The following is a 25236-nucleotide window of genomic DNA, read 5'->3' as shown; positions in this document are numbered from 1 at the left end:
GGTTTATCATCCCTGCGCGGTTCCTGAAGCGGTTTCAAGGCAGTGTTTATGCTCATTGCTTTGAAATTAGAGCAGCTATTAGTCCCACTGCCAGACCTCATTATTTACTGCCTTAATATACATATTTATCACAAAAATGTTTAACATTTTGATAACTGTGTTCTGATGTAATTTTTTTCATCCTCTGCATTTTATTCTTCACATTTAAACCATTATTTTGAGAAGGAGTCTGTAGCCTTCACCATCCTGCTAAAGGGGTCATCACACAAAAACGGTTCAGAAGCCCTGCTCTGGGGCCGCACGGCAGCCTCGGGCGTCACAGGAAGATTTCACCCCCTGGAGCAGCAGAGGAATTCAGTATTCACCCTGTTAGGTTTTCTCGTGGATGGGTGATCTCAGTAGCAGAAATTAGTCAGTTTTTATCCTCTTGTCTACTGTGTCCTTCTGCCAGAATGTAAGCACCGTGAGAGCAGGCAACTCGTTGTTGAACATTCTATGGGAAACTTCTAGAACGGTGTCTGCACAGAGTAGGGGCTTGAATTCCTCACACATGAACTTCCTTTTTGTTCTTTTGTTGAAGAGACTCAGGACTCACACGGGTCAGACTTGGGGATCAAAGGACACGGTGCACAGTGGCAGGGGAACAAAGGCACCTGAAGGGGTGCAGAAGTCTCAAGGGGTTTCTTTGTCCCCCCATTGCTACTCGCACGGAACGTGCCTCGTCTCCAGGTCTCGAGTCACCACCAGCATGTGTGCCAAGCACCGTGGTGCCAGGGAGCCCAAGCCTGCTCTTGTTGGGGGTCTCTTATGGTGAGCTGCTCCATGGGCACCCTCAGCTAAATGACCAGTCTCCACCCAGTAGGCTCCAGTGAAACCAGCTGGAAATCACAAATCCCATTATTATTACTAAACTATGCTGGTACTCACAGACTGGCACATTCTGCCCCAAAACAATCCACAGACCTGTAGTTGCAGGACATCATTTATCTCTAGTTAATGTAGTTCATCTGTAGTGTTGACCGGGGGCCACAACTGCTCAAGGCACTTGTGGATGCATTCCACGTGAGTGTGGGTTTAGCTCATCTCCCAGTCTGTACACCCATCCTATGCAGGACTCAGTGAGTATGTGTTGAGTGTATGAATGATTGACCTGAGAATTTACAGTTATATAAAATATTTAAACCCGTTTACATGAACAGTTTGCACTAACTTAATATTTAAAATTCAATGTTTAAATTCCAGCCATGTTGGCTATTATCTCAAACATCTGGTTGAGCTTTTTTCTCTTCGAGTTTCTTTCTTTGGAGAGTACCAATTCGTGAGGACCCACTGCGTTGTCAGATGTTCCATGTGGCATAGGATTTGATCATCTACAACTTAGGTGTGCAAGAAATCACACATTAATTTATTTTCTTTAAGTCAGTTTCGTTCCACTCCTGAGTGCCCCATGCGTCCTGCCTGGCGTACTAGGAAAATTCAGCCTCAGTCATTTGGGGCTGAGCCCTGGGCATTACCAACACCAGGACTCCCACATGGCATCCGGGGTTCTGGGGACCTCCTGGTCATGGTCACCAGCTGCCCTGCGGTCTCCGTGTCCCCTTCTGCATGGGCCCCTTCAAGCCTGTTGCATCTTCACCGGGGCATCGTCAGCACTGCTGCTGCTCTGCGACCACAGAGCCCTCTTCCTAGCTGCCACCGTTCTCTGCAGGTTTCTGTTCTCTTCCCTCCTCCCTGACCCCTGGGCAGTCTCTCTCTCAAGTTCAGCCCTTCACAAAAGTCAAGGCGAGCGCATCCTGGAGTTGTCTTCCCCCAGCAAAATCTCTGAGGAGAGGAACCCCAGAGCTCACTGGAAATGGGAAGGCTTGTGAGAAAAATACAAATAACATCTCAAAGATTTGCTTTGCAGCATAGGGCAAGAGCAGAGGTTTTCCACTGATGGTGTCTGAACGCGCTTCTGGAAGGGAGGTCCTTGGTGGCCCACTAATCGCAAAACCATTGTGATCCTTCAAAATTTAATTTGATTCTCTGGGAAAGCGAGAACCGTTCAGGCATGTAAATTGAATTTGAGGGAACTGCCTTTCTCTGAAATTCAAGATGTCCAAAAGCTAAATATACAAATCTCAAAAACATTTTTTTTTAAGCGAGGAAAAATTGCATCACTAACTTCCTTTTGCCTTTAGAAAGACACCAGAGCTTTTCAAAACCCAAACTTACTTCTGGGTATTTATCATTTATTTTCAGGAGAGGTGTGGGGCTAAAACAGAATTTTGTTTAGTCCATTTAATGTCTGGAGGAAGAGATTGAATGAGATTGATTATTTTGAGACTAATCTTTCAATCCTTTTCAAACACCGAAAATGTGGAGTCCTAGCTACACACATATATGGCTGGGTTATGGTTTTAGGAGATGGGTTGTAAATTTATATCTCTACTAAAACTCTGGAATGACAGTAAAATGTAGTGAGGAAACAGTGACATAGACTAGAAGCATATATTCCTATGTGTAAAGCATTTCTCTTTAAAATATTTAATTACACTGGATTGATTTCATCCTGTCATAGCCATTAAGACGTAGGACCGTGCTGCTGCGCTTTTTAAACACAAGTAATGGGAGAGCTTTGAAAATCCCAGTGGATTTATCATGGGGAATATTTATACCTCTGTTTATCCATTTATTGTTTCTTGGATGCCAAGGAGCAAAGAGAGAAGGAAGAATGGAATGACTGATCATGTCAAATGTTACCATGAGAGTAAGTGAGATAAATGAAAATGAAAAGATTCATTAGCTAAGGCGACTGCAGGCTCATTGAATTCCTGGAGAAAAGTCCTACGTGGGAAATATGAGGCACAGTTCCATTTCCGGTGCTGTAATTGTCTGTCTGTGCTTTGATCTCTTTCTCTAACAGAACGTTGCTTTTATCACCTTATTGGTTTATAACAGGTCATTCCTTCACGGCCATTCTGATCAATCACATAACCAATTGAATCAAATCCGCAAATATTTATTTTGTGCCTAATGTCTGTAAAACACCATAGAGATGCTTCATAAAATGAAAGGAAACAGGATTTGAAGTAGATTTAGAAGCTCCATATAGATGCAAATAGATAAATAATCACCATGTTCAATACTTCTCTACTAAGACTTGCTGCTTAACATTTAATCCCTTCTCCTAATTAGTATTGAGTTATTACACAATATTCTATGATTCATACAATGGTCCAAGTTCTTTTCTCTTCTGAATATTTACAGCATGAACTTAGAACGTAGATCTTAACTCTAAGGACACAGGAGTTTCCTCCCACACGTTCTTTCTTGCAGACTGAGGTTTAATTTTCTCCGTGTGGGTATTCTAAAAGGCATACTATCCGGAAAAAGATACTAAAAAGAAATGGATTACTTTGGCATTTGGGGTTATTCAGGGGCAGACACTGTGTGCTTTTCAAAAGATGCTCCGAGAGTCTGGACCTTCATTTCCTGGATTCAGAGGACAGAGGATCTCTGAAGCGGAGATACTGGGGCCGGGGTAGATATGGGAACTATTACTGTGGCTTCAAATGCATGTCTCCAATATCCATGACCAGGAAAATCCCACTCAGCACAATTTTGGGATCACACAGGGAGTATTTTGGGCAATAGTGCTAACAAAAAAATGCGTTGACTTTCTCAAACATACCGCCAAGGTCCGCGTTCTGGAGATGACAGCGTCGGCAGACTCTCTGCACTCAGATCCCATCTTTTTCCTCCCCAAATTCTGCTGTCCACAGAAGGCCAGAATTGGAGCCGGAGGAGCCCGGGACACAAGTATGTGGCTGAAATGCTTGGAATCTGTCCGTTTCCGTGTGACAGGTCTTCCTTGGGTGGCCCTCAGGCCAACAGATATGAGAATGGCCATGTCAACAGCAGCTGGGGGTCACTTGGGAGTTCAGGCCGAGAGCAGCTTTTTGCTCAGCTCAAGCTCTTGATCGGGGAGCCCAGCTCCCCGGGTCATCAGTCAGGCCTCAGCTCCGTTATCAAAGAGATGTGAAGGCCTGGGATACAACGTGGGCCAGGAAGCCCCAACGGGGCTGCTCCTCCAGAAGGTGAGGGCAGCAGAAGTAGCCGCAGCCCTTGGCAGGCAGGATGGCCCTTCCTCCTGGAAATGGTCTGCGGCGGCCGTTCCCGCCCCGGCCGCGGGTTCCTGGCCTCCAGCTGCCTCCGCGTGTGGCTCTCTTGCCTCCATTCACTGCATCCATCTCCAGAACTGCTGGGGAGACGGCAGCCTTCTCCTGAGAGGTGAGTCATGTGGGAAGATGTCTGGTTTACGAGGCAACGTCAGGCTGCAGAAGAGCTTCTGTTTTTATTCTCAGGATTTCTGCCCATCTAGATTTGTGCCCATCCAAAGCAAAAATCTTTTTAAAGATTGGCACCCAAGCTGGCATCTGTTGCCAATCTTCTTTTTTTTCCTCCTTCTTCTCCCCAAAGCCCCCCAGTACATAGTTGTATATTCTAGTTCTGGGTCCTTCTAGTTGTGGTATGTGGGACGCCGCCTCAGCATGGCCTGACAAGCAGTGCCGTGTCCGCGCCCAGGATCCGAACCAGCGAAACCCTGGGCCACAGAAGCGGAGTGTGAACTTGAGTGTGACTAAACCACTTGGCCACGGGACCAGCCCCCAGAAGCAAATTTGAAAAGTTAAAAAGAAAAAGATGAGACACTGTCTTCCATGTGTGAACACCCCACAGCCAGCTCCCGCCTGCACTCCGGGCAGACACTGATGGGCCTCTAAGCTCTGATAAGAAGCATTTCCAGGAGAGCTGCTTGTGGAACCCAGCCAAGCATTCAGGGGCCCCACCCCGCAGGCCCAACACGCCAACATATGTGGTCCATTTTTCCAAGCGCCATTTGCCTGGTAATTCTCTCTCGTTTCCCTTGAGGATTAAGTTGGCTTTTTGTCCCAGTCCTACGTTCAGTAACATGAGGTGTGAAACTTAGAAATGTTTCTGTTTCCTTTTTTTTTTTTTTTAAATAATTCCACTATTCCACTAACCTGGTGCTAACTGGATATTAAACTGAACCCCAGGTTTAGGCCAAAGAGCAGAGCATGTTTTATTTATTCAGATCGTGGTGCTTTTCTAAACGTTTTCATGAAGTTCTTGGAGTCTGTCTGAGCCCCTCAGGTCTGCCGTCTTGGAGCACGATTGTATATTGTCATAGTCGATTGGGTTTTGTGTCTCTCCGCCCATCCAGGAGAAGACAAGCACCAGGAGGCCGAGTTCTCACTGCCGAACCCTCAGTGCCTGGAATCATGTTTGGTGTGTAGTAGACATTAAATAACTACTTGTCAATTTTTTTAATGAAAACAATTAAAACAGAATGCATTGCTGAACGAAAAGGATTTTTCTCTCTCTGAACTACCGTAAGATGTTAGTTCTGTTGCTGGCTTGCAGATGGCGTTCCTTCCGTGGATGATTTTTCTGAGTTTAGAGGCATTAGGGAATAAAACCTTCTATGCAATGTTGATAACACCAAGCTCGCTGGAGGCAATCAATGGACACTTGGGGATGCATGAATTGATGAATCGGTCCTTTATGTGGACTTATGGTAGAATTTCTTCATAGTTCATTACAGAATTTGCATCATTTGTTTCTCTAACTCCAGAAGTCAAGGTCAGATTGTTTTTTAATAAAGAATAACATGCAGGGTAGAACACAGTAATGAGAGTCAGCCGGCAAACCAAAACGTTATGAGCAGTTTCTGGAAAACACAGTGAATTGCCGCTCTGGTCCATGTATCATTTCTAACGTGTTCCCTCTCCAGGCCGAGTTACTGGATGATTCATCGTGCAATTTTCACCGCAACCTTTTCCCTTGGTGTGCCCTTTGCCTCCGGCCAGCGAGGGACACAATTTCCTGGAGATTACAGGGGCGGCAGGGAGCCGTCTCCGTTGTGTTAGGAGCTCTCAGTCTTCAGGGTACCGTCGTTAACGGGGCACTCGGAGCAGCTGTATTTCAGGGGGCAAAGCAGGCGTTTACCCATCAGTGTGTGTGTGCTTCGTGTCTGGCCCTCACCTGGGACTGGGAGTCTGGTTAGGAAGCTGTGATCCAGTCTCTCTTGCAGAAGGTCAAGGAGTGCCCGAAGCCCCACGGCTCCTCCTGGTGGGGCCACAACAGAGCCCTGGTCTCACCAGGTCCAGGCAGAGCCACCACCCCGACCTCACTTCCCTCATGGCCGCCGGCTCCCTGGCCACGCAAGTCGTTGGTGCTTGGCTAGCTCACACTGGTGGTGCGCGTTGGTTGAAGCAGGTTCTGAAAGTCCAGCAGGAGGCCCCTCGTGGGGGTAGCTCTGATTCATCCCCACCGCTGACATCAGCCTCTGACCGGTCACTGTCGCCAGACGCGCACAGAGGCCACTTTGAATGCTGGGCCTGCGGTTCAGGGGGCCGAGGAGTGTGTTTTCCTTTCTATTATAGTTGCCTTGAGATTAGGACTGTGTTGTCCGTATTCTAAGTTTGGGGGCCTTCCAACTTGCTCGTGGAACTTTAGGGAAAAGTAGACAGTGTTTAGGTCGTATCCAGCTGAGCATGAGCATCAGTAAGTGTAAATGAGACACGTCGTGTGTTGTTTTCACCCTTCTAAGTAGCATTTGCCTTATCATTTATGAATTTTTTCGTGGGAGATCACATTCTTTTCCTTGAATAAAGACAAGTAGCAATTCTAGACATGTTATTGTCTTATGTGGGTCAACAACCATGCACTCCCGATTTGCCATATGCAGACGTGAAAGTCAGTGATTTTGTCAGACAACAAAACACCACCTAAGAATGACTCCCTCACCCCCAAATTTTGATAGTAAAGATATAATTCCAGGACAACTTGAATATATGTAAACTTCACTCACAATTACGTGTCCCAAGTGAAACGAAGCACACACACACGTATGGATTATGAAGACACTGGACAAGTGCCATCTGCCGTACAATTTGAACTTCTCAAAGAGCAGATTGATCAGAGTCATCTAGCTGCGTCTCTGTTATTGTTCTGTCAACTTTCCCACTGAAAAAAATCTTTCTTTTCAAAAATTTTTTCATCTCAGTCTAAAGCTTCCCGTTCTCAAAGACTCGGGACATAATCATGTTCTACTGAACAGTCCGTTCGGGAGGGAACCACACTGTGCTGCTGATGCGATTGTCTCGTTTCATCTTGTTATCCGATCATCATAAGGTTTGGCCCGGGCCATCACCGTTAGTGAAATCCATGGGAGGATTATCATTTTGTTTACTTCCTGGCCCTTTGAGCTTCAGAAGTCCATACTTAGAAACTTATGTGACCCACGTCATTAAAAGTGGGTTCCTTCTCAGTTATTCTTCAGAAAATCCAAGTTCTTATTGTGTAATTTGATTTTTCAGTATTTAAAATGAAAACGGAAAGTGTCTCAAACAGTGAAACAGCTGTCATCACTTTATTTTACCATCTACAAGAAGTTAAATGCTGGTTAGACGATGATTCCTTGCTAATTAACACATTGGAAATGCGTGTCTTTGCCCCAGAACTTGGGTGGCCGCAGGGTTTTTTTGTAACATTGGGGAGACCATTGTGTGCACGCCCGTGGCATGTCATTTCTCTGTTGTGTTTGATTTGCATTCGGGTCTGGAGACTAACATCAATTAAAACGTCAAAATAGCTTTAATCTTTTACGTTGAGTCTTTTGCCTTCAAAGTTTGCCTTCTCCAATATCTAGACTCTCATTTAGACATTCGTGGCTTGATTACTGTAATTGCTTTTATGCTGTATCTTTGAAGTTCTAATTAAGAGAGTGCAATGAATTTAAGTGTGGCTGTTAGGGCCATGCTTGCCGATTGAAATATATTTTATCTTGATTACGCATTTGTGCTTTATACAATATCATGCTAATTTCTAAATTTCCTTTTTGGCTTGCAAATGACTTCCAAGGGTTGAATTCAGAAATGGTGTCCAGAATTCCAGGTGTACATGGATAATTTAAAGTAATGATGTGTTCACACTTGAGATTACTCAGTCATATAAAAGTGTAGACTGGGCAACAGTTTATTTCATCTCTTTCAGGTTAGCTTAACTCAAACAAAATGTGTTTCTCCAAATTCTCCTTCAATAGCTTTGCTAACCCAACACCTTGAAGACCCAAAGCAAAGCCCTTGAGATCAATTTCATTTGCTCGATGTCTATTGAGCAGACAGGTAGATACGTCCTGGTATTGACTTTGCATGGCAAAAAATGTTCCAGACCAGCACTGTGCGGTGACGAGAAGGATCTGTGACTGTGCTGTCCACTTCAGCAGCCATCCACCGTGTGTGACTGTCCAGCAGTGGACATGGAGCTAGTGTTACAGAGGAACTGGTTTTTTACTGGAGGTTAGATATTTAGATATTTAAACTTGGCTAGTAGCTATGCTATTGGACAAGCAGTCTAGAACATAACCTTTCTCATACCATTAAGAGAAATCTGCGAGTTTTTAGGCCCAGTTTTAGTGCAATAAAGCTTCCATCCTTCCCTTTGCTCTGCCAGCAGTATTAGCAGCTGCAACCTCCTCCCGTCTTCCTGCCCGACGGTCATCTGGACTCAGGTCTTTGAGCAATTTCTTCAGAAAGGGCTTCCAAATGAGATTAACTCAACCCCAAATATATCTGAAAAAGTCGTTGTTACATGTCTCTTCCTCGCCTCATTTATTTAGCTCTAGCAGAGAAGAGTTAATCCACCTGAGCAAAATTTCCTCTCAGCATCACTACTTCTGGCTTAATACAATTTTTATAGAAATCTTGCTAGAGTGTATTATATGCATGGCTCCTTCCATCTTTTAAATAGCGTAATTAACCTTTTCTCCATGGCATAGAGGCTTACGTTCGTGTCGCTGTTCTCACGAGAGAAGGCACTTTATGGATCAGCTTCTTTCCGTCACCCCCCTTATTTTCGGGGTGACTGTCACCAACTTATCTAATCTCTGAGACATAAGCAAAATCCAGACTAACTCAGTAATTGGATTCAAAAGCATAGGTATATTTTAACCTTTCTCCCTATAATTTTGAAGCCACTTGAAAAACCACCAGGGATTTTCACGGTACTAGACACGTGGTAAAAGAAATCAGTGATGGGCTTTTAAAACCAGAAGGATATTCCTGCCTGGACTCAATTTTAAAAAAATAGAGTATTCAGGTCTTCAGACACCTTAAGATATTAAGTAATCATTTCATTGTTTTTATTTCAAAGTTCATATTTGATCATTTGTATGTAAATAACTCATATGATTATTTAGAAATCTCTCTGTTGATTCATCTGCTTTTTGAAGATGTACATACTTCAATAGAATTATGTTGCTGAATGAAATTTAAATTTTTCAATTGTATTTTAATGTTTGCCTGACATGCATATAGAAAATGAGAAAGAACACAGCCTGTGACTAATAATGATTAGCTCTGATAAGTGGATTCTAACTGTGTATTCACATACACAGAATTAAGACAATTATTATCGCCCAAGCTATCCAACTGAATAATTGAATGTTTTTCTTGAATGTGTAAAATAATTTCTTTAACTGTTTATTTTAATTCATGGCAGCAAATTAACACAATTGAATGATCATTTTAATTCTTTATTATATTTCCAGCTTCTAATTCTAGCCATAATGAGTCATTTGGGAATGTAGAATTCTGTCCCACAAGATGGGAAATTATTCTACTTATCTAAAATATTTTATGTACCATAACATCAAGACTGACAACTGAGTCTTAATTTTTAAATTATAAAATTCAAAAATGTTCAATTACCCAGGAAGATAAACGTGATTTAGTGTTCTGCTATAAACAGCCCCGTTCAGAAACCCATAAGGATTCATATCGTTTGCATAGAGGACCCCGGGGGGAGTGGCCAAAGGCGCATTCCAAATATGTGTTAGATGCTCTCCCGCGTCTTCAGATACAAGCCCATTTTGCCTTCTACACTGACAAGAAAAAGTAAGTCTGGTATCATGGTGCCTAGAAATTTTTACCTGAATTTCTAAATCTGTTTCTTTCTTTAGCTTGTTTCCAATGTGTTGTTTTCAGAACATTAGGTATCACTTATTTATCTCTATTAAATCTGTGTTGGATTTTCCATGAGGCCATTACAAAGGGAACCAAATGGAAAAGTGATAAACATTTTCAGGGCTGACAGTGTCCCGCCAAGGCACATATTTCCCACCATTGAGCTGTCGGTGGGTTGGATCCTGTGGGTGGGAAATCCTCCGATGTTTGACCAGAGCTTTCCCTGGCCCCTCAGCTAAACATCCCAGTGTCTTTGAGAGCATCCGAAGGTCTGAGAGGAATCATGGGAGGCGTTTCCCTCCAGCAGGTGGCAGACACACAGAGCAGGCGTCACAGCACCGCGGCTAATGGTACAACTTCTGCTGTAAGGTGCTCAGAGCAGTTCTTGCACAGCCTCTGCACAACACGGGAGAAAATTGCCCAACCCATTTCTCCTTCATAGGATGGGGGAAGATTAAACACAATGATCCATGTCAAAATAACACAGTGATTGGCACTTGGTGTTCATCCAATGTAGCTATTTCCAAGAAGACTTTGTATAAATAGAAATCCTTTCCATATTCGTTGAAGAATTTTTTGCCTGTTCAGTTCAAACACCAAGAGAACGCTACCGGTCTGAGCTCGCTAGGCCTGGCACCTGCTGTCACAGCTGTGTGACCGCTGGCCGTGTTAATAGAGTGACAACATCTCCTCTGCTTCCTCTTCTGTATGCAGACGGCTAGTCAGTGCTGAGAAGGGAGAGCAGCTTAACATCACCGTTATTCAGCTAAAAAAGAGCACAAAAACTTCCCATGCAAAGTTTTATTATTCAGGATGCAAAACCTGTGTGCTCTGCCAGCATGCTCGTTGGCCGGAGGGAAGAAATACTCCCTATGATGGTGCTTCCACAGTACCACAAAGTAGAGATGCCGATGCTTTGAAAATCACTGGGTCCCACACGAGCTTTCTGTAAACCAGGGACTATGTCATTAGGAGAGTAGGCAGATATTAGAAGGCCTTTTTCCTCAAAATAATTTCCATTAGTTTCTATCATTTAAGGAATTGAGAGATAATTACAATTAATTTCCTCTTCTTGGTCTTAAGCCCATGAGTCAACAGTCTCTTCAAACAATTTGGGTCATTGAGTAACAGTACAATCTAAAATTTCTTCTCCAACCAAATGTATTTTGGTTTCCTTTTTTTTTAGAAAACCTGGAACTGATATAATTCAGAGGAAATCCTTGCTAAAGCAATAAATGATTCTCCCATTTAACTTTGCATTAGGCAAGGATCCCAATGTGCTTCTGTGCCCGGGTGAGGAAGCTGTCTCTTAAAAGAGAATAAAGTCAGATCAGGCCATGATAAATAAGACTGAGCTACATACTGGTCAGAGAAGGAACAAAGAATTGCTGTCGTCAACACTGGACGGGAGTCTGAATCCCAGCCCTGCCACTGGTTTGCTGGCTGACCTCAGGAAAATGTGTAAACCCATTTGAACCTCCATATTCTCATCTGGGAAATGGAAACACAAACACCATCTGCCTGGCAATGTTCTGAAGCTTACATGAGGAATGAAGTATAGAGCATTCAGCATGGTGCCTGCTACAGAGCAGACACTCACCCAGTTGTGGCTGTGTGTGTGTGTGTGTGTGTATGCGTGTGCGTGCTCGCTCACGCATGCACTCTTGGGAGAATTTCTTTCTCATAACTGTATCTTATAAATATACATATGGTAACTTAGTAACAATCTCCAAAGAAATGAAGGGTGGTGCCCAGTTTGTGGTTGCTGTTGGTATTTATTCTCTCTGTTGAGAGTGGATATGGCGAGTGGTTTTAAATACCCGGCATTGTAACAGGAACCCTTCCTGAGCACTGGCGTCTGCCTGCCCCTTCGTGTGCTTTGTTCCTGATTCTCGAGACAACAGATAAGGTGGTATCATGAGTGTTTCCGTTTACAGATGAGCAAACTGAGGCTAAGAGAAGATAATTTCTCCAGGGTCACACAATTACGTCATTTTAAGTCTAAAACAAGGAAAATTTAGTTTAGCTCTAACAGAACCAGAGAGGAGAAGTGTGAAATTTCCCTTTCTAAAGATTTTGGTGGAAGGGATCTGTGAGCATCCTTGTCTGTGAGTCCTAAGAGGCTGTAATTTCAGGTCAACTGCAGTGAGTTTAAGAGATCGAACAGTCGGCGTCGTGTTCAAGAAGTTGAACAAGTGCGCCGACAGGTCGAGATATGAGAGCACTGAAATGAAACAAAGCGAGAGCTCGAACATTAAAGCAGACTGTCCGTTTGAGGGGAGAGAGCGGTAGAAGGGTCATGTGACATTTCCCCCAGGAAGTAAATAAACTGAAGAAAACTCTATGACACTTATAAGGAAAAGACATAGTAGCCTGCATCCCCAAAAAACTAGTATAACTAGTCAATTTAGCCCTCCAATGAGAGTCTCTGGACCAGGGGCGAAAAATCAAATTAAACTTTAAAGTCTCTTTTAAGTGAAAGAAGAGTCTTTTTATCAGTAAGTACTGACCTACTGACTCTAGACCCCTCTTCTACTCAGTACTGTATCTCTAGTTCAAGCACCGTGAGTCCATGCACACTTGCATCCACACGTGGAACGGACAAGCTCTGTCTTCTGCTGGGACTCCCCACTCATCCTTTCCCACAGGGCCAGCTGGGTCCATCCTCCAAGACTCACCCCAAGGCCATCTCCTCTGGGACGCCTCCCTTTGACTCTTGGGTCATTCTCTTCTCAGGATTTTCCTAGAATCCAATGCATATTCGGTTCCTTTGCCCATCTCTTCAATTAGATTGTGAGCACACTGGAGCCGGTGTCTTAGGCTCTAGATACATGAACACTGAAACCAGTGAATTTTACAGTATTATAGCAACAGATGATGCCTGAAGGTCAAGTGACATTGGTCCCACATGAAAGAAGCTGTAAGGTCTCTTCAGTCTCCTTGAGCTGCAGCTTTTGGAACGTCCATAACAACAGCATCCATAGCAACACCTCACGTCGGACTGTGTATCTTTATAAAATCTCCATCAATGACTTGACAGTGAAAATTAATGATTATATGGGTTCAATGCCAGTAAGCAGTTGAATTTTTTAAGCAGTAGAAAAAAAACATGTATTTGCATGTACTTTCTAAACTGTTTATTAGGAGAATAGAGTAGCCTAAATAAAGACTCCAACATCTGTGCTTTGCTGACATGGGGAAGAACATTACTCTTCCAGAAAAGTTCTAACTATAACTTTTACCAATTAAGCCAATCAGTAATAGTCTCTCTGATCTGCTATGAAATTGGTTCCACCAACATTGTACCACCCATGCCGCTCTGGACAAATGACGCAGCAAATGCGTCAGAGCATGTTTCCACTTAGTGGTCCCAAGGAACCTGGCACGTGCACACAGGTTTAAAAACAGCATAACCTCTTTGTCTTGTCACCCAGGAAAAGCGCCTGTGTTTCACCCTCCCTGGCTTGAGTAAAGTCAATTCTAGAAATGATGGCCCCTTTTTAATTAATTTGTTAAGAAATTATGTTGCCCAACTACATTTTTACAAGGAAATCAATTTACAAATTCATATTATCATGCTGTCGCGAACACATTATAAGGTGAGAAGATGTGATATTAGATTTCCTGTGATCATGGAGATAAATCATAACACTCTGTATTTTTTTTATTTATAAGATATCCACACAGGGAAGAAGTTTTAATTGTTTTGTCAAATTTTCCGACTCTTTAAATTGTACTGGATCCGTTTGGTAAGATTTCTCATTTTGAACAGGAGTGAAGGGAAACTTTTAAGAATAACCATGACCTAGTTAGCGAGCCAAACAAGGATGGCTTTGCTGCGTGGGTTTGCTTCGATTTCCTGTGGGATCTTTCTGCCGTATGTGCCCGTGAGGCGGCGTCACGGTGCCTGTGCGGGTGGCATCATCATGGGTGAGAAGAGCACAGCTGGGAACATCGGCCCGTCTGGCATGTTTATTGTAACCTTTTTACTCATCTCAACACTGTGAAGAGAAACAGAACTATGCTAAGATAGGCATAGCTTTCTCATCCATGTTCCTGTATTTCCGTTACCCTGCATCGTCACTCCCACTGTTGCTGGGACATGAAATTTCTTCAGAACCAATATTTCTGCTTAAGAGAACCAAAGCAGAGTTCACTCTGTGGTGCAAGGTTTTATCAAGAGCGCCTAGACACAGTTATTCTGCAGAGCACGGTGGGTGGCTGGGCTTCCTTTCTGCTGGATCCGTAGACTCTGGAGACAGGCTTTTAAAGGATAAAGATTCTTATTTCAGTAAACGAACCACATCGATGGGTTACCATGAAAACGACCACCTGGTTTCCATCCTACTGAGCTTCCTTCCCACTTTACCTGCCGCTTCTCCTATTCCTGTGTATATGTAGCCCTTAACACCCTCGAGAGGGCAACACTATGAAATACTACTGAGAAACCCTTGGTAAAAAGCAGAATGTAAGCGGGCCACCACTGTGAAGGGCAGGCGAATGCACTCTAACCGGTAATCCTGATACCAGGTTGCGAAGAAGAGGGAATCGTCAAAGCTGATAGCCAAAGAGAAGGACAGTTATTACGGGATCTGCCCACTCACGTGTCCCTTCATCGCACAGAGGAGCAAATGAGTCCCACCCAGCAAGATGAAATGATTTGCCTACCTTGGCTTTCTCACTCTCGGCACTACTGACAGTTCTGAGCTGGGTGATTTTTCGTGGTGAGGACCGACTGTGCCCCAGAGGATGCTGAGCGGCATCTCTGGCCCCAACCCACTAGATGCCAGTAGTACCACCCACCCCAGGTGTGACAGCCGAGAATGTCCCCAGACATGGCCAACGGTCCCCTGGGAGAGAGAGGAGACAGGATCACCCAGCTGAGCACCACTGGCTGATCCAGGGGACCTAATGGGAGGACCTGAGAGGGAGCTTGGCGGGGGAGCCGGGACTGTAGGTTTGTGAGGGAGAGGTGAAGAGGCTGACGACGCGTGGGAAGAAGGTTTAAAATCCACTAGAGCAAAGGGTCTGGCCGTCTCTGAAGTTTAGCGAGAGTGAAGGCGTGGGAGTGAGAGAGGACGAGAGGAAGAGGTGGAGGCAGGAGGAGCATCTTCCGGAGGACTGAGGTTTGGAGGGGAATGCATCTGTGATTTTCTGAAATCAGACAGAGACAAAGGTCTTTCTTAAACCAGCCAAAATATTTTAGCCACTTTGACACCAAGGCGCGGGGGGCAGGTCATGGATAAGGATGTTCAAGCCACCCTGGCGAAGGCAGGAATTCAGGGAGAAAGGAGCTGGAGTTTGGATGATGGTGGGGAAGAGAAGGATGGGAGAGACGTTAGGGGAGAGAAGGACCATGCCCGGGGCAGGACCGCCTATTCCTGCTGGCAACAGGCTGCCTCCGTGAAGGGGACTTCACACCTACGTCTAAGACGTCAACCAGTATGTGTCAGAGGTTGGGAAACTCTGGATCTCCTGGGACAATGCCCTGAATATAGTCAGTGTTCAGTAATTTTCCTTTAGAGGTTGATCAACACTGGAAAAAAATGTCCTTAAAATAAAAAGAGAGGATTATAGATGTTCCTCTGGTGTAGACAGAGCTCCGAGCCCACTTTTCTAACAGCCGTCTTCCTCCATCTGTTTTCTCCCTCGGAGTCTCTTTCCAATGCTTTCTTCTAAAACATGTCATAAATTTTCATGTGCAATTTTTATGCCTTAAAACTCAGATCGTCCTGACGTGACGAACTCATTTGTTGTTATTTGCTGATGTTTATTTGCGATGACATTTGAGGTTTTATTTTTTAGGAAAGTCCATTCGCACAGATTAAAGATGATCGGAGAGGGTAAGCCATAGGAAATACGTTGAAACCCCCAGGAACAGAACAGCAGAAATGATGTATTTCCACAAACAGCAGCAGGATGGTGATTCCTGGGCACAATTTCTGAAAGTTCTTAAAGGAAACTGTTGCTCAGTCTCTGCTCACAGATGATGCTGAGGCCCCTCCTGGAGAAGCTCGTGCGCATGTCTGGTCACGGAGCACGGCAACAACCCTCACACGTCTGCGCACCGTGCCGGCGCGTCTGCTTTGCACAGTGGTGAAGGGCGCCCAGGTTCACTGTCAGAAGCACTTGTCGGCTTTTCCTCTCCAGATAAAGGAAAATAGTCACCAGAAATGGGAAACCCATTCATGTCAACACAGAGTACCAGGAGTGGTTCATCCTTGCTGTAAAAATAAGTAACACTCAGAGCCTGGCAAATATATCTAAGGAATTTTGGGGAGCTTCTAAGAAATATTTAACATAATTTCATGTCCCAGTGCATTCATTTTTCTTGGGTGGATTTACTATACGGCCAGAGTGTGTGGAACTCGAGTGTGTCCTGCGGGGTTAGGAGGAGGTGAAGTGGCCGTCATCGGCCTGAAGGTGAAGGAGCCCTGGGCAGGGACAGAACTGGAGTCCTATTGTCCCTTCTCAGTTGACTTCTACGGTGTAGACACAGTAATGCACACCCAGTCTTCTGATAACATGTATTTTCTCCAATAGAAGCATTTTTAGAACATACAGGTAAGTGGAAGAGGAGACAATCCCCCGTATTGTCCTGATGATGACCACGACTAACCCTTTTATGTCCTTCTACTCTCTTTTCATACAGGTTTTCTTTACAAATATATTCCACTTTCGCTGTTATAAATACATCCGTGTAGACTCTCTCTGAGCAGACAGCGCTTCCCCCGTATTTTGCGTTGTTTTCTTAGGCTGGACGTCAGGCATAGACTTGCTTGACCGTCATAGGGAATGAACACGTGCACGATGTAGGCCAGATTTCCATGTGGGAGGAGGGGAAATAAGCCTTTGTTGACTTGGCACATTTGTTTTCCTTGCAGCTGTCTCCTATACTAATTATAAAAAAACACCGCCCCCCGTGCCCCCTCGGACCACCTCCAAGCCTCTGATTTCGGTGACCGCGCAGAGCAGCACCGAGTCCACCCAGGATGCCTACCAGGACAGCCGCGCCCAGAGGATGTCCCCGTGGCCGCAGGATGGCCGCAGCCTCTACAACTCCACGGACAGCCTGGACAGCAACAAGGCCATGAACCTCGCCCTGGAGACGGCCGCCCAGCGCCTCGCCTCCGAGGGCCAGACCAGCTCCACGCGGACCAGCGACAAGGCCATCCTGGCGTCTAAGGCCGAGGAGTTCCTCAAGAGCCGGCGCTCCTCCATCGGGATCCAGGTACCGCTCTCTGCCGCGCCCTGGCGCTTGCTCCGCCTGGCTCTGCTAATCGCGTACACTGAGCCACAACCCAGCCGCGGCCCTGGGTCCTTCGCGGTAAGCGAGAGGCTCTCGCGGGCCGTGAGGCGCCCAGAAGGTCTTCGGTTCCCGTTGTCTGCGCGGCTCAGGTCCCCGGGTCTCCCGCCCGCCCCCACCCCACCCCACCCCAGGGCATTTCTAGGGGCCACTGGCTGCTTAGAGAGCGTGGAAGTAGGTCATTTTGATGCTTAGGAAGGATGGTTTTTCTTCAAACCTGATTTTTCAAAAGCTTTTCAGTCTTGCGGGCAAACAGTTGAGTGGGGAGACAAAGGCATTGATAATAAAGTGGAGAAGACAGGCCTGTTTGGTACAAAGGAGGATATGATGCTCACAGGGACCCAAGTGGGGCCCCCGAAGGTGCTTCTTCACCAACCACGGGGGGCTCTTGGGCGTTGGTTGTAGTCACCAACGCCGCGTCTGTGGTTTCAGACCACCGATCGCTGACCACCTCTGTTGAGGCCCGAGCATCTGCCCAAGATACAGACCTGGCAGCGCCCTTTCTCCGATGCCCTCCCTCCTCCCCTCTGCCCTCTGCCGGCTCCTAACTCCACTCAGCACGTCCACCCCGTGTCCCCAGTTGGGGAAGGGAAACCTCTGAGCTGAGCAACAGACACCCTTTCCAGCTCCCTCCCCACCCAGGGACCTCACAGGACAGTTGTCCCACCGACACAGCGCACCCTGGTTTATCTGGGTGGCTCCCCCGCAAGATGGTGTTGACCTGGCAAGGCAGGGTTCCCGCCAAGTCCTTCCGGAGCACGGTCCACCTCGTGCTTCCTGTCGCTCCTCCGTCCAGCCTGTGTCAGCCGGAAGCCTTAAGAATCAGAAGGCTTCGTTGCTGCCTGGGAGGAGGGCAAGCGGCGCCTGGCTGAGGCCATGCGTGCTTGGTCCTGGTGTGAGCGGGGGAGCACCGTCCTGGGCATCACGGGGCCGCGGGAGAGCAGGTTGGGGAGCCCGCCCGCTTGTCTAGGGCCTCCGCACCAGGTCTCCACACTGTGGCTTCATTGTTTTGTTTAGGATTCTGAATTCCCAGAGCATCAGCCATACCCAAGGTCAGATGTAAGTACCAAACATACTGCAAAGCCAAGCACGCATGAATTTCATTTTACTCCCTTTTCTGGATTCTCCATACAACCGCTCTTGTCACCTCTCTCTGTCCTAGTCTATGTGCCAGGCACTATGCTAGGTGCTCCCACATGTCACAGGGACCCTGCACCCCTGAGGGTGTGTCATTAGCCCCTCTCGGATGAGGACAAGGATGGGGCACAAAACAGGCCAGGAACTTGATGCAGCCAACAGACTCGCTGGGGCCACAGGGCTGGGACGTGGGGCTGCCCGGCCCCTGCGCCTGTCGCTCTGGCTCTGAAGTCACGTGTCCAGACAAGACTCATGAGGTCCCCAAATTAGTGAGGCCAGCTTCCCGTTCCTGGGCCCACGCATCCCCTGGCTTTCTCACCTGCCCCTTCCACAAGCTTTCTCTCAGCTGCCTGCTCGCACCACGGACGGGGGTCGGGATGTCAGCTTCTGAACACGTGGAACTGCTGATTTTACCTGAAAATGGTGGGAACGGGGTGCCAGGAACCCATCAAATCAGACACCACCGCTCCCTGCCCCCACCTCCCCCTCAGGATCCCCTGACTCACCCTGTAGCCCATTCTGCTTCTAGCAGCCGGGCCTCTCCCTCTGAGAGAACGTCCTTCCACGCCCCCTCCCACTCTGCTGTGCCTGCCTACGCGCAGTTCACGCCAAGCCCCCCTGGAAGCCTCTCCCTACACCGTCCCCAAGCCGCGCGTTCTGTGAAGGCCGAGGCTGCGCCTTCCCCCTCTTGACAACCCAGCACCCAGCACAGGGCCTGGCAGATAGCAAGTTCTCCGTAAGTGTTGGATGCGAGTGAAGTGGGAGAGTCGGTGGGTGAGTGGCTGGTGAAGATAAGTGTGAACGGGGGGATGCACATGTCTAGCGGGTCCAACTGTCTCTTATGGCAGTAAAACAATGCACACGTCCACGTGAGCTTGTAACCTCGCAGTTGTCAGATTGACGTGAATTGAAAAGCCAAGAGAAACCGTAGTCACAGAGATGCAAGTATTAGGATAAATAAGAGTCAAAAAGAACTGAGGGGCCGGCCCCATAGCCTGGTGGTGAAGTTCAGTGCTCTCTGCTTCGGTGGCCCCAGTTCGCAGGTTTGGATCCCAGGCGTGGACCCACACCACTTGTCAGCCATGCTGTGGCTGTCACCCTACATACAAAATAAAGGAGATTGGCACAGGTGTTAGCTCAGGGCCAATCTTCCTCAGCAAAAAAAATGAAAAAAAGAAAAAAGAAAGGACAGATAGATGAGTGTCGGAGGCCAACTCAAAGAGCAAAGAACAAAGGAACAGTAAGAAATGGCGAGGTGAGCAGATGGAAAGACACTCGTAGATTCCTCCAAGGCGCTAGAACAGCTGAGGTCAATGGCAGTGTTGACAACGCACAAGTAAAAATCATCACGGTGATGAGTGAAAGAGCGAGCTATGGACACATCGCTGTGACCCTGGCTCTGCGCACGTGCTCGCTCCATACTCGTGTTAACACTATGTGCCAGTAGGTCTCACATCCAAATTACAGATGGGGAAACTGAGGCTCTGAGGGTAAGTGACTTGCCTACGGGTCCAAGCCGTAAGTGTCAAAGCCGAGGTTGAAGCCAGGAGGGTGGGATTCCCAAGCCCGCCATCCCCACTGCTTCCCAGAGAAGAGAAGGGGTGGGGTGCAGGGCCCCGTGAGCCGGGCGCGTCCTCGTCCCTGAGCCTGTGCGAGAGCAGCAGCCTGTCCCCATTCTGCACACTGAGGGGGTGGCTCTGTCCTGCAGCTTGTACAGAAAGCTGGCTGGCACTCTCCACACTCCACCAGCACTTAATGGGATGGGGTCCCGCCTGACCACCGACGCTTCCCGGAACCACGGGAACAGCCACTGCAGAGGGAGACGGGAGAGCGTCGTCTGAACGTGGACGGGGGAGGGTCTCAGTTTACAACCACGGTTCTCTCCACGGGTTGGAGACGGCCCACTGCGTGCACTGTCTGTGACGCTCAGGCCCCACAGGCCACACTGGGTTTGGGGTCTTGACTGCCTCGGCTCCCAGGACGTCACAGGACACCCTCCCACCCCTTCCTGCAGGGCCCTTTCTAAGGGTGCCCAGACAGCGGCTGTCTCCTGACCCGGCTTCCCCAGCTGGCCCAGCCTCCCTTCTCATCACGATGGTGACCTTTAACTGTTCTCTGTGTGTTCGTTTTTCATTTTATGTGATGTGTCTGTTATTGCAGAGGTTTCACTTTTCCTGTGTGTGTGTGAAGGTCCACTGGGAACGGCTGGTGTTCCCAGATACTGGCCTCTGGTTAACACTCAGGAATAGCCCCGTCTTTATAATGGGGCAGTTACCACCCTGTGTGTCACCAGGCTGTGGGAGTAAATGGTAGCAACCCTGAATCGGGTCTGTTGCTGTTCCATCAAAGCGTCCTCCATAAGGAACGCTGCTTTACTGTGATGGGAACCCCTCCTGGGCAGCCTGCGCCCTCCAGGTTTCCACATGCCTCCCCCACCGGCTCCCACGGCTGCCAATGCAGGAGCGTCTCAGGCAGCAGGCAGGCAAGTCCTGTTTAACTCTGGGTCTTCTAACAGGTCCCCAGGGAAACAGTGACTTTGCATCTGGAGCAATGCTCCTGCCTTGCGACCTGCAGGGTTTCGAAGGCAGAGCATAAAATGAGCTGAGTTTAGAGAGCGAACACTGAGATCAGAGCTCCAGCCGACTATTTCTGGTAATGGCTCCCAGCCTGGGTTTCTTCTCCCAGGTCCCCACCCACCCTTGACGTCCCACAAACCTGGCCACGTGCAAGATGGGGACCAGCACCTGGGGCCTGCCTCCTTTCCAGCTCACGCTTCTCAACACACACATGCACACACATGCACCACTCACAGATGTGTGCACCCTCTTACACATATGCATACACTCATGCGCACGTGCACTCACACATATGCACACTTGCACGTGCATGCACTCATGTGTGCACACTTGTGTGAACATGTACACACTCTGTGCATGCTCACACTATGAACACGCTCACATATATGTGAGGGCACTCTCGCATGTGTGCTTGTGTGTGCATGCACACGTGTGCACACGTACGCACTCACACATATGCAGTCATTCACGTGCATGCTCTCACGTGTGCATGCATTTGCACACCAGCACACACTCATATGTCTGTGCGCACACACACGTCTGTACATGTAAGCACATTCTCACTCTCACACATGCATGCACATTCACACATATGCACACTCACACACGTGCACACTCACACATGTGCACACTCACTTGCACGCACCAGATGCACTAACCTCCTTCTTAAACAGATCACGTTTGGGAACGTGCTCGCTTCCCTTCCCATCATGGCGTCCGGCCCAGCGTAAAGCCCTGTGACATTGCCCGGGGATGTGATGTGTGGGTTCTGGACTCCGCGGGCCTGGAGACCCTCCTGTGAAGGGCCCCGCTCACTGCAGCGGCTGGGCCGTGTCTGTCCCTCATGCCTCAGTGAGCCCCTCACACACAGCGTCTGCTCCCGACAGAGTTCACTCAAACACGGTGTTGTGCTGGTTCATTGTCCTTCTCAACGCCTAGAACACAGCGGCTCTTGTGAAAATGAGCGTGTGCATATATTTCTCAAAACTTTTAACATCCGTTTACTCTTCTAGCCAGAATGTCCTCTTGGGAAAAGATTCCTTTGACTTCCCTCCCACCAGGCAAAATAGAAATTCCTTTCCTTTGTCCTAAATTGGCTGGGTTTTTCCCATATATAAAGCTGTCTACTCCCAGGATTTCTGAAATTGGTAAACACTTAGCTCATCCTGGCCGTGTGTGACTGTATCAGATTCCCCTTGGCCTTCACTGCTGATAATAGAAATACCTTCCTTTTTTTTAGAAAGGTTTCATACGACAACCACTGTAAAATCTGTTAAATTCATTGTGTGCATTCCTCGAATTTAATACCCATATCATTATTCACCTGATGATCTAAGAAGCTGAGGGGACAGGACAGAGCATTGGTATTTGCTGTGGACAAACTTACCTGAACCGGGCTTCACACAGACTTTTACGTCAATCAGACAAGGTGGGCCATCTTCCCTCATTTTTGAGATTAGGAAGAAAGAACTCAACAAAATTTGAAAGACTTACCTGAGAGTCACATGGCCAGCAAGTGGGAGAATCCAGCCGGCTCCAAAAACGATATTTTTCTCATTCACCATAGAAATAAGAGAATTATAGTAGAGAAAATGTGAAGCCTGAAGAAAGGAAGACGAAAACTCTTCTGTTGTGTCTTGGTCGTGTTTGTGAGTCCCTTGCGGCGCATGTTTACATGTCTGTGGGTATGTGTCTGTTTTACGTGTGTACACGTGTCCTGTGATTTTATCGTTCATGCCACCTCCTGAAGTCCGTTCCTTCGTCCTCCCTGCATCATGAGCACCTTTCGTGCTGTGATCCTTATAACCACCGTCGGGCAAGCGCACGGTGCTGTGTGTCAGTGCATCCTCCTTGACTGTGTGTCACCACCCTACGTCGGGTAAGCGCACGGTGCTGTGTGTCAGTGCATCCTCCTTGACTGTGTGTCACCACCCTACGTCACCACCCTAGTTTTCCCCACGTTTCACCTTATAAATGATGCTCTCATGAAGATGTCACACACTGGTCTGAATTAAACGTAATTTCTTTAGACTACAACCCTAAAAGTGGACTAAGTGAGGCAAATATTCTGAACAATTTTACGATAAAAAATTAGGGCTCTTGACAAAAGTCTCTCTAAAAGTATTCATATGAAATGATTTCACCATTCCATGTATCTATCAAATTTGACAATATCTACCAAAATTGTAATATCTAATACATTTGACCCAGCAACCACATGGGCTGTGAATCTGTTCACAGAAGTTTGCACGTTCATACACGTGCAGGCATATATTTATAATGGCAGAAAACTAGAAATAACCAAATATAGCCATTGAAGACTCATTAAATGTCAGGTTATATTCATAAAATGGAATTGTGTACAGTTAAAACACAAGCCTGCCCTATTTGATTAGACATGGGGTAACATTTTAAATATATTGATTTTTATTGCAATCCTTTTGTATAAAATAAGAGTAACAGCAATCTCCTTGTCCAGCACAATAAAATTTGTTAAAACCATAGCACACCTAAAATTAGAAGGAGAAATGATGATTAACACCAAGGTTAGGATTTTCGTTCCAGAATGTTATTCCTCCTGTCGTCAATCTATTTCCTCTTCCACGTATCCAAACATGCAACACACATGAGGTACAACTTCGATGCACGTTTCTAGTATTATTCCAACAAAAAAATAGGGTGTACCCGGCCGTCCTCCACAGGTCAGTAACTAACCAGGAGCTCCAGGGTCTTCATGAGGCCATATTTATTCTGGCCACAGAGAAGCAGTACAGAGCATAGCTCTGTGCTCAGAGAGATTCAGGCATGAATCCTGGCTCTGCCCTCAACAAGCTGTGTACCCCTGGGCAAGTTACTCACCTTCTCTGATTCCTCAGTTGTCCAATGTGGCTAGAAACCACAACAGGGCTATCGTGTGGAGTATGTGCAAAAATACTTATTATGCCATAGCACAGCGCCTGGTGAGTGGTAAGCATAAAATGAAGATCAGCTATTATTTTCATTACTTCTACTCACGACGAATTGAGTCAGCCCTCGATGGCACACACTTTGCCATAGGGCAATCTCAAATTACAATCAGAGTTGTAAAGAACACCTTCTCTCTCGTAACTCACAGAAGAGAGTGTCGTAATTATTTGTTTAATGGTTTATAGCTTACCCCTGTAGTGATCATTAATATTTTGAAGAAAAAATGTGTTTTACAGCTTAGTTACGACATTTTAGATTGGGGTCAGAAGTCCTATTGGTACAATAGGTGATATTTTTTGTGAAAAGGAAAGGGCTGGCTGAGTATCTGGGATAATATTTATGACTGAACTAACCTTTGGTTTCACAGACTTTTTGTACTGAGAGCTTGGGGTTTTTTTAGAAAACGTGCTGTACTAGAATTCCTTCATGTGTCAACTTCACACTGCTGACCATCACTGAAGTGCTTCGTGGGTTTGGGGAGACTTTCTGGCAAAATGGCCCCAATAAGGATTCTGTGCAGAATACACGATGTCTGTTCCGTTCTAACCTCACCCAGCTGGGCACGGGCCTGTTAGCGAATGTGAGACAGTTACCTGTAGAACAGAGGGAGAGACTGCCTCCGTGTCCCCGAGAAATGCTTAAGTTCCTTTCCGTGTGTTTCTGTATGTGGATGCAGCCATCAGTATAATTCTATTAAATCGCTTATTTGTTGTCCTCAGCTCTATCCGGTTCATGCTGTACTTAACCTTCTTCACTGTAGGGTTTGGTAAGAGCTTTCCCGTCCTATGATAACGCGCTGCAACAAAGCCTATTTTTTTTCCTGAGCTGAACTAAGCAATTTTGTTTGGTCACATTTAAAAGACCCGAGTGCAGCGCTGAGTTCAAGTAGTTACATAAAGCGGGATGAAACACAGTAGCAGCACCATGACAGCAGTATGAATGCCTTCCCTCTTTGTGATGTTACTGCGCCGAGGGCTTCTCGGCATTAATTACACAGACGAGTAATTAATTACAGCGAGTGAACACACACACGCAAACAGCCCCTTGCCCGGGTCCCAGGTCTCAGTTCTAAAATGAGATGTTCTGTGTTGAATTAGGTGGAAACAGCTACCGATTCGGACACCGAGAGCCGTGGCCTGCGGGAGTACCACTCTGTCGGCGTGCAGGTGGAGGATGAGAAGCGGTAACTCAGCCCCTTCCAGATAGATGCCGTTTCCCCGGC

The 25236-nt window shown here is 46.8% G+C and overlaps 1 protein-coding gene across 14 annotated transcripts in view; it reads left to right on the top strand.

The window, feature by feature from the left end:
* The window catches only part of DLGAP2 (DLG associated protein 2), an 817721-nt gene that overhangs the window by 771147 nt on the left and 21338 nt on the right, over positions 1-25236 (top strand). For 8 of the 14 annotated variants that reach the window (XM_070599096.1, XM_070599101.1, XM_070599102.1 and 5 more), the window contains 3 exons: positions 16913-17259; positions 18352-18393; positions 25112-25197. In XM_070599096.1, the coding sequence (XP_070455197.1) occupies positions 16913-17259; positions 18352-18393; positions 25112-25197 (475 nt within the window). The remainder of the gene's footprint in view (positions 1-16912; positions 17260-18351; positions 18394-25111; positions 25198-25236) is intronic. The other 6 variants (XM_070599105.1, XM_070599099.1, XM_070599106.1 and 3 more) reach the window with 1 other exon arrangement.

Source organism: Equus przewalskii, chromosome 28 (assembly GCF_037783145.1).
Source record: "Equus przewalskii isolate Varuska chromosome 28, EquPr2, whole genome shotgun sequence".
In the NCBI taxonomy this organism is placed as follows: Eukaryota; Metazoa; Chordata; class Mammalia; order Perissodactyla; family Equidae; genus Equus; species Equus przewalskii.
The sequence above is the reverse complement of the archived record's forward strand: the minus strand, read 5'-3'. Positions and strand labels throughout refer to the sequence as shown.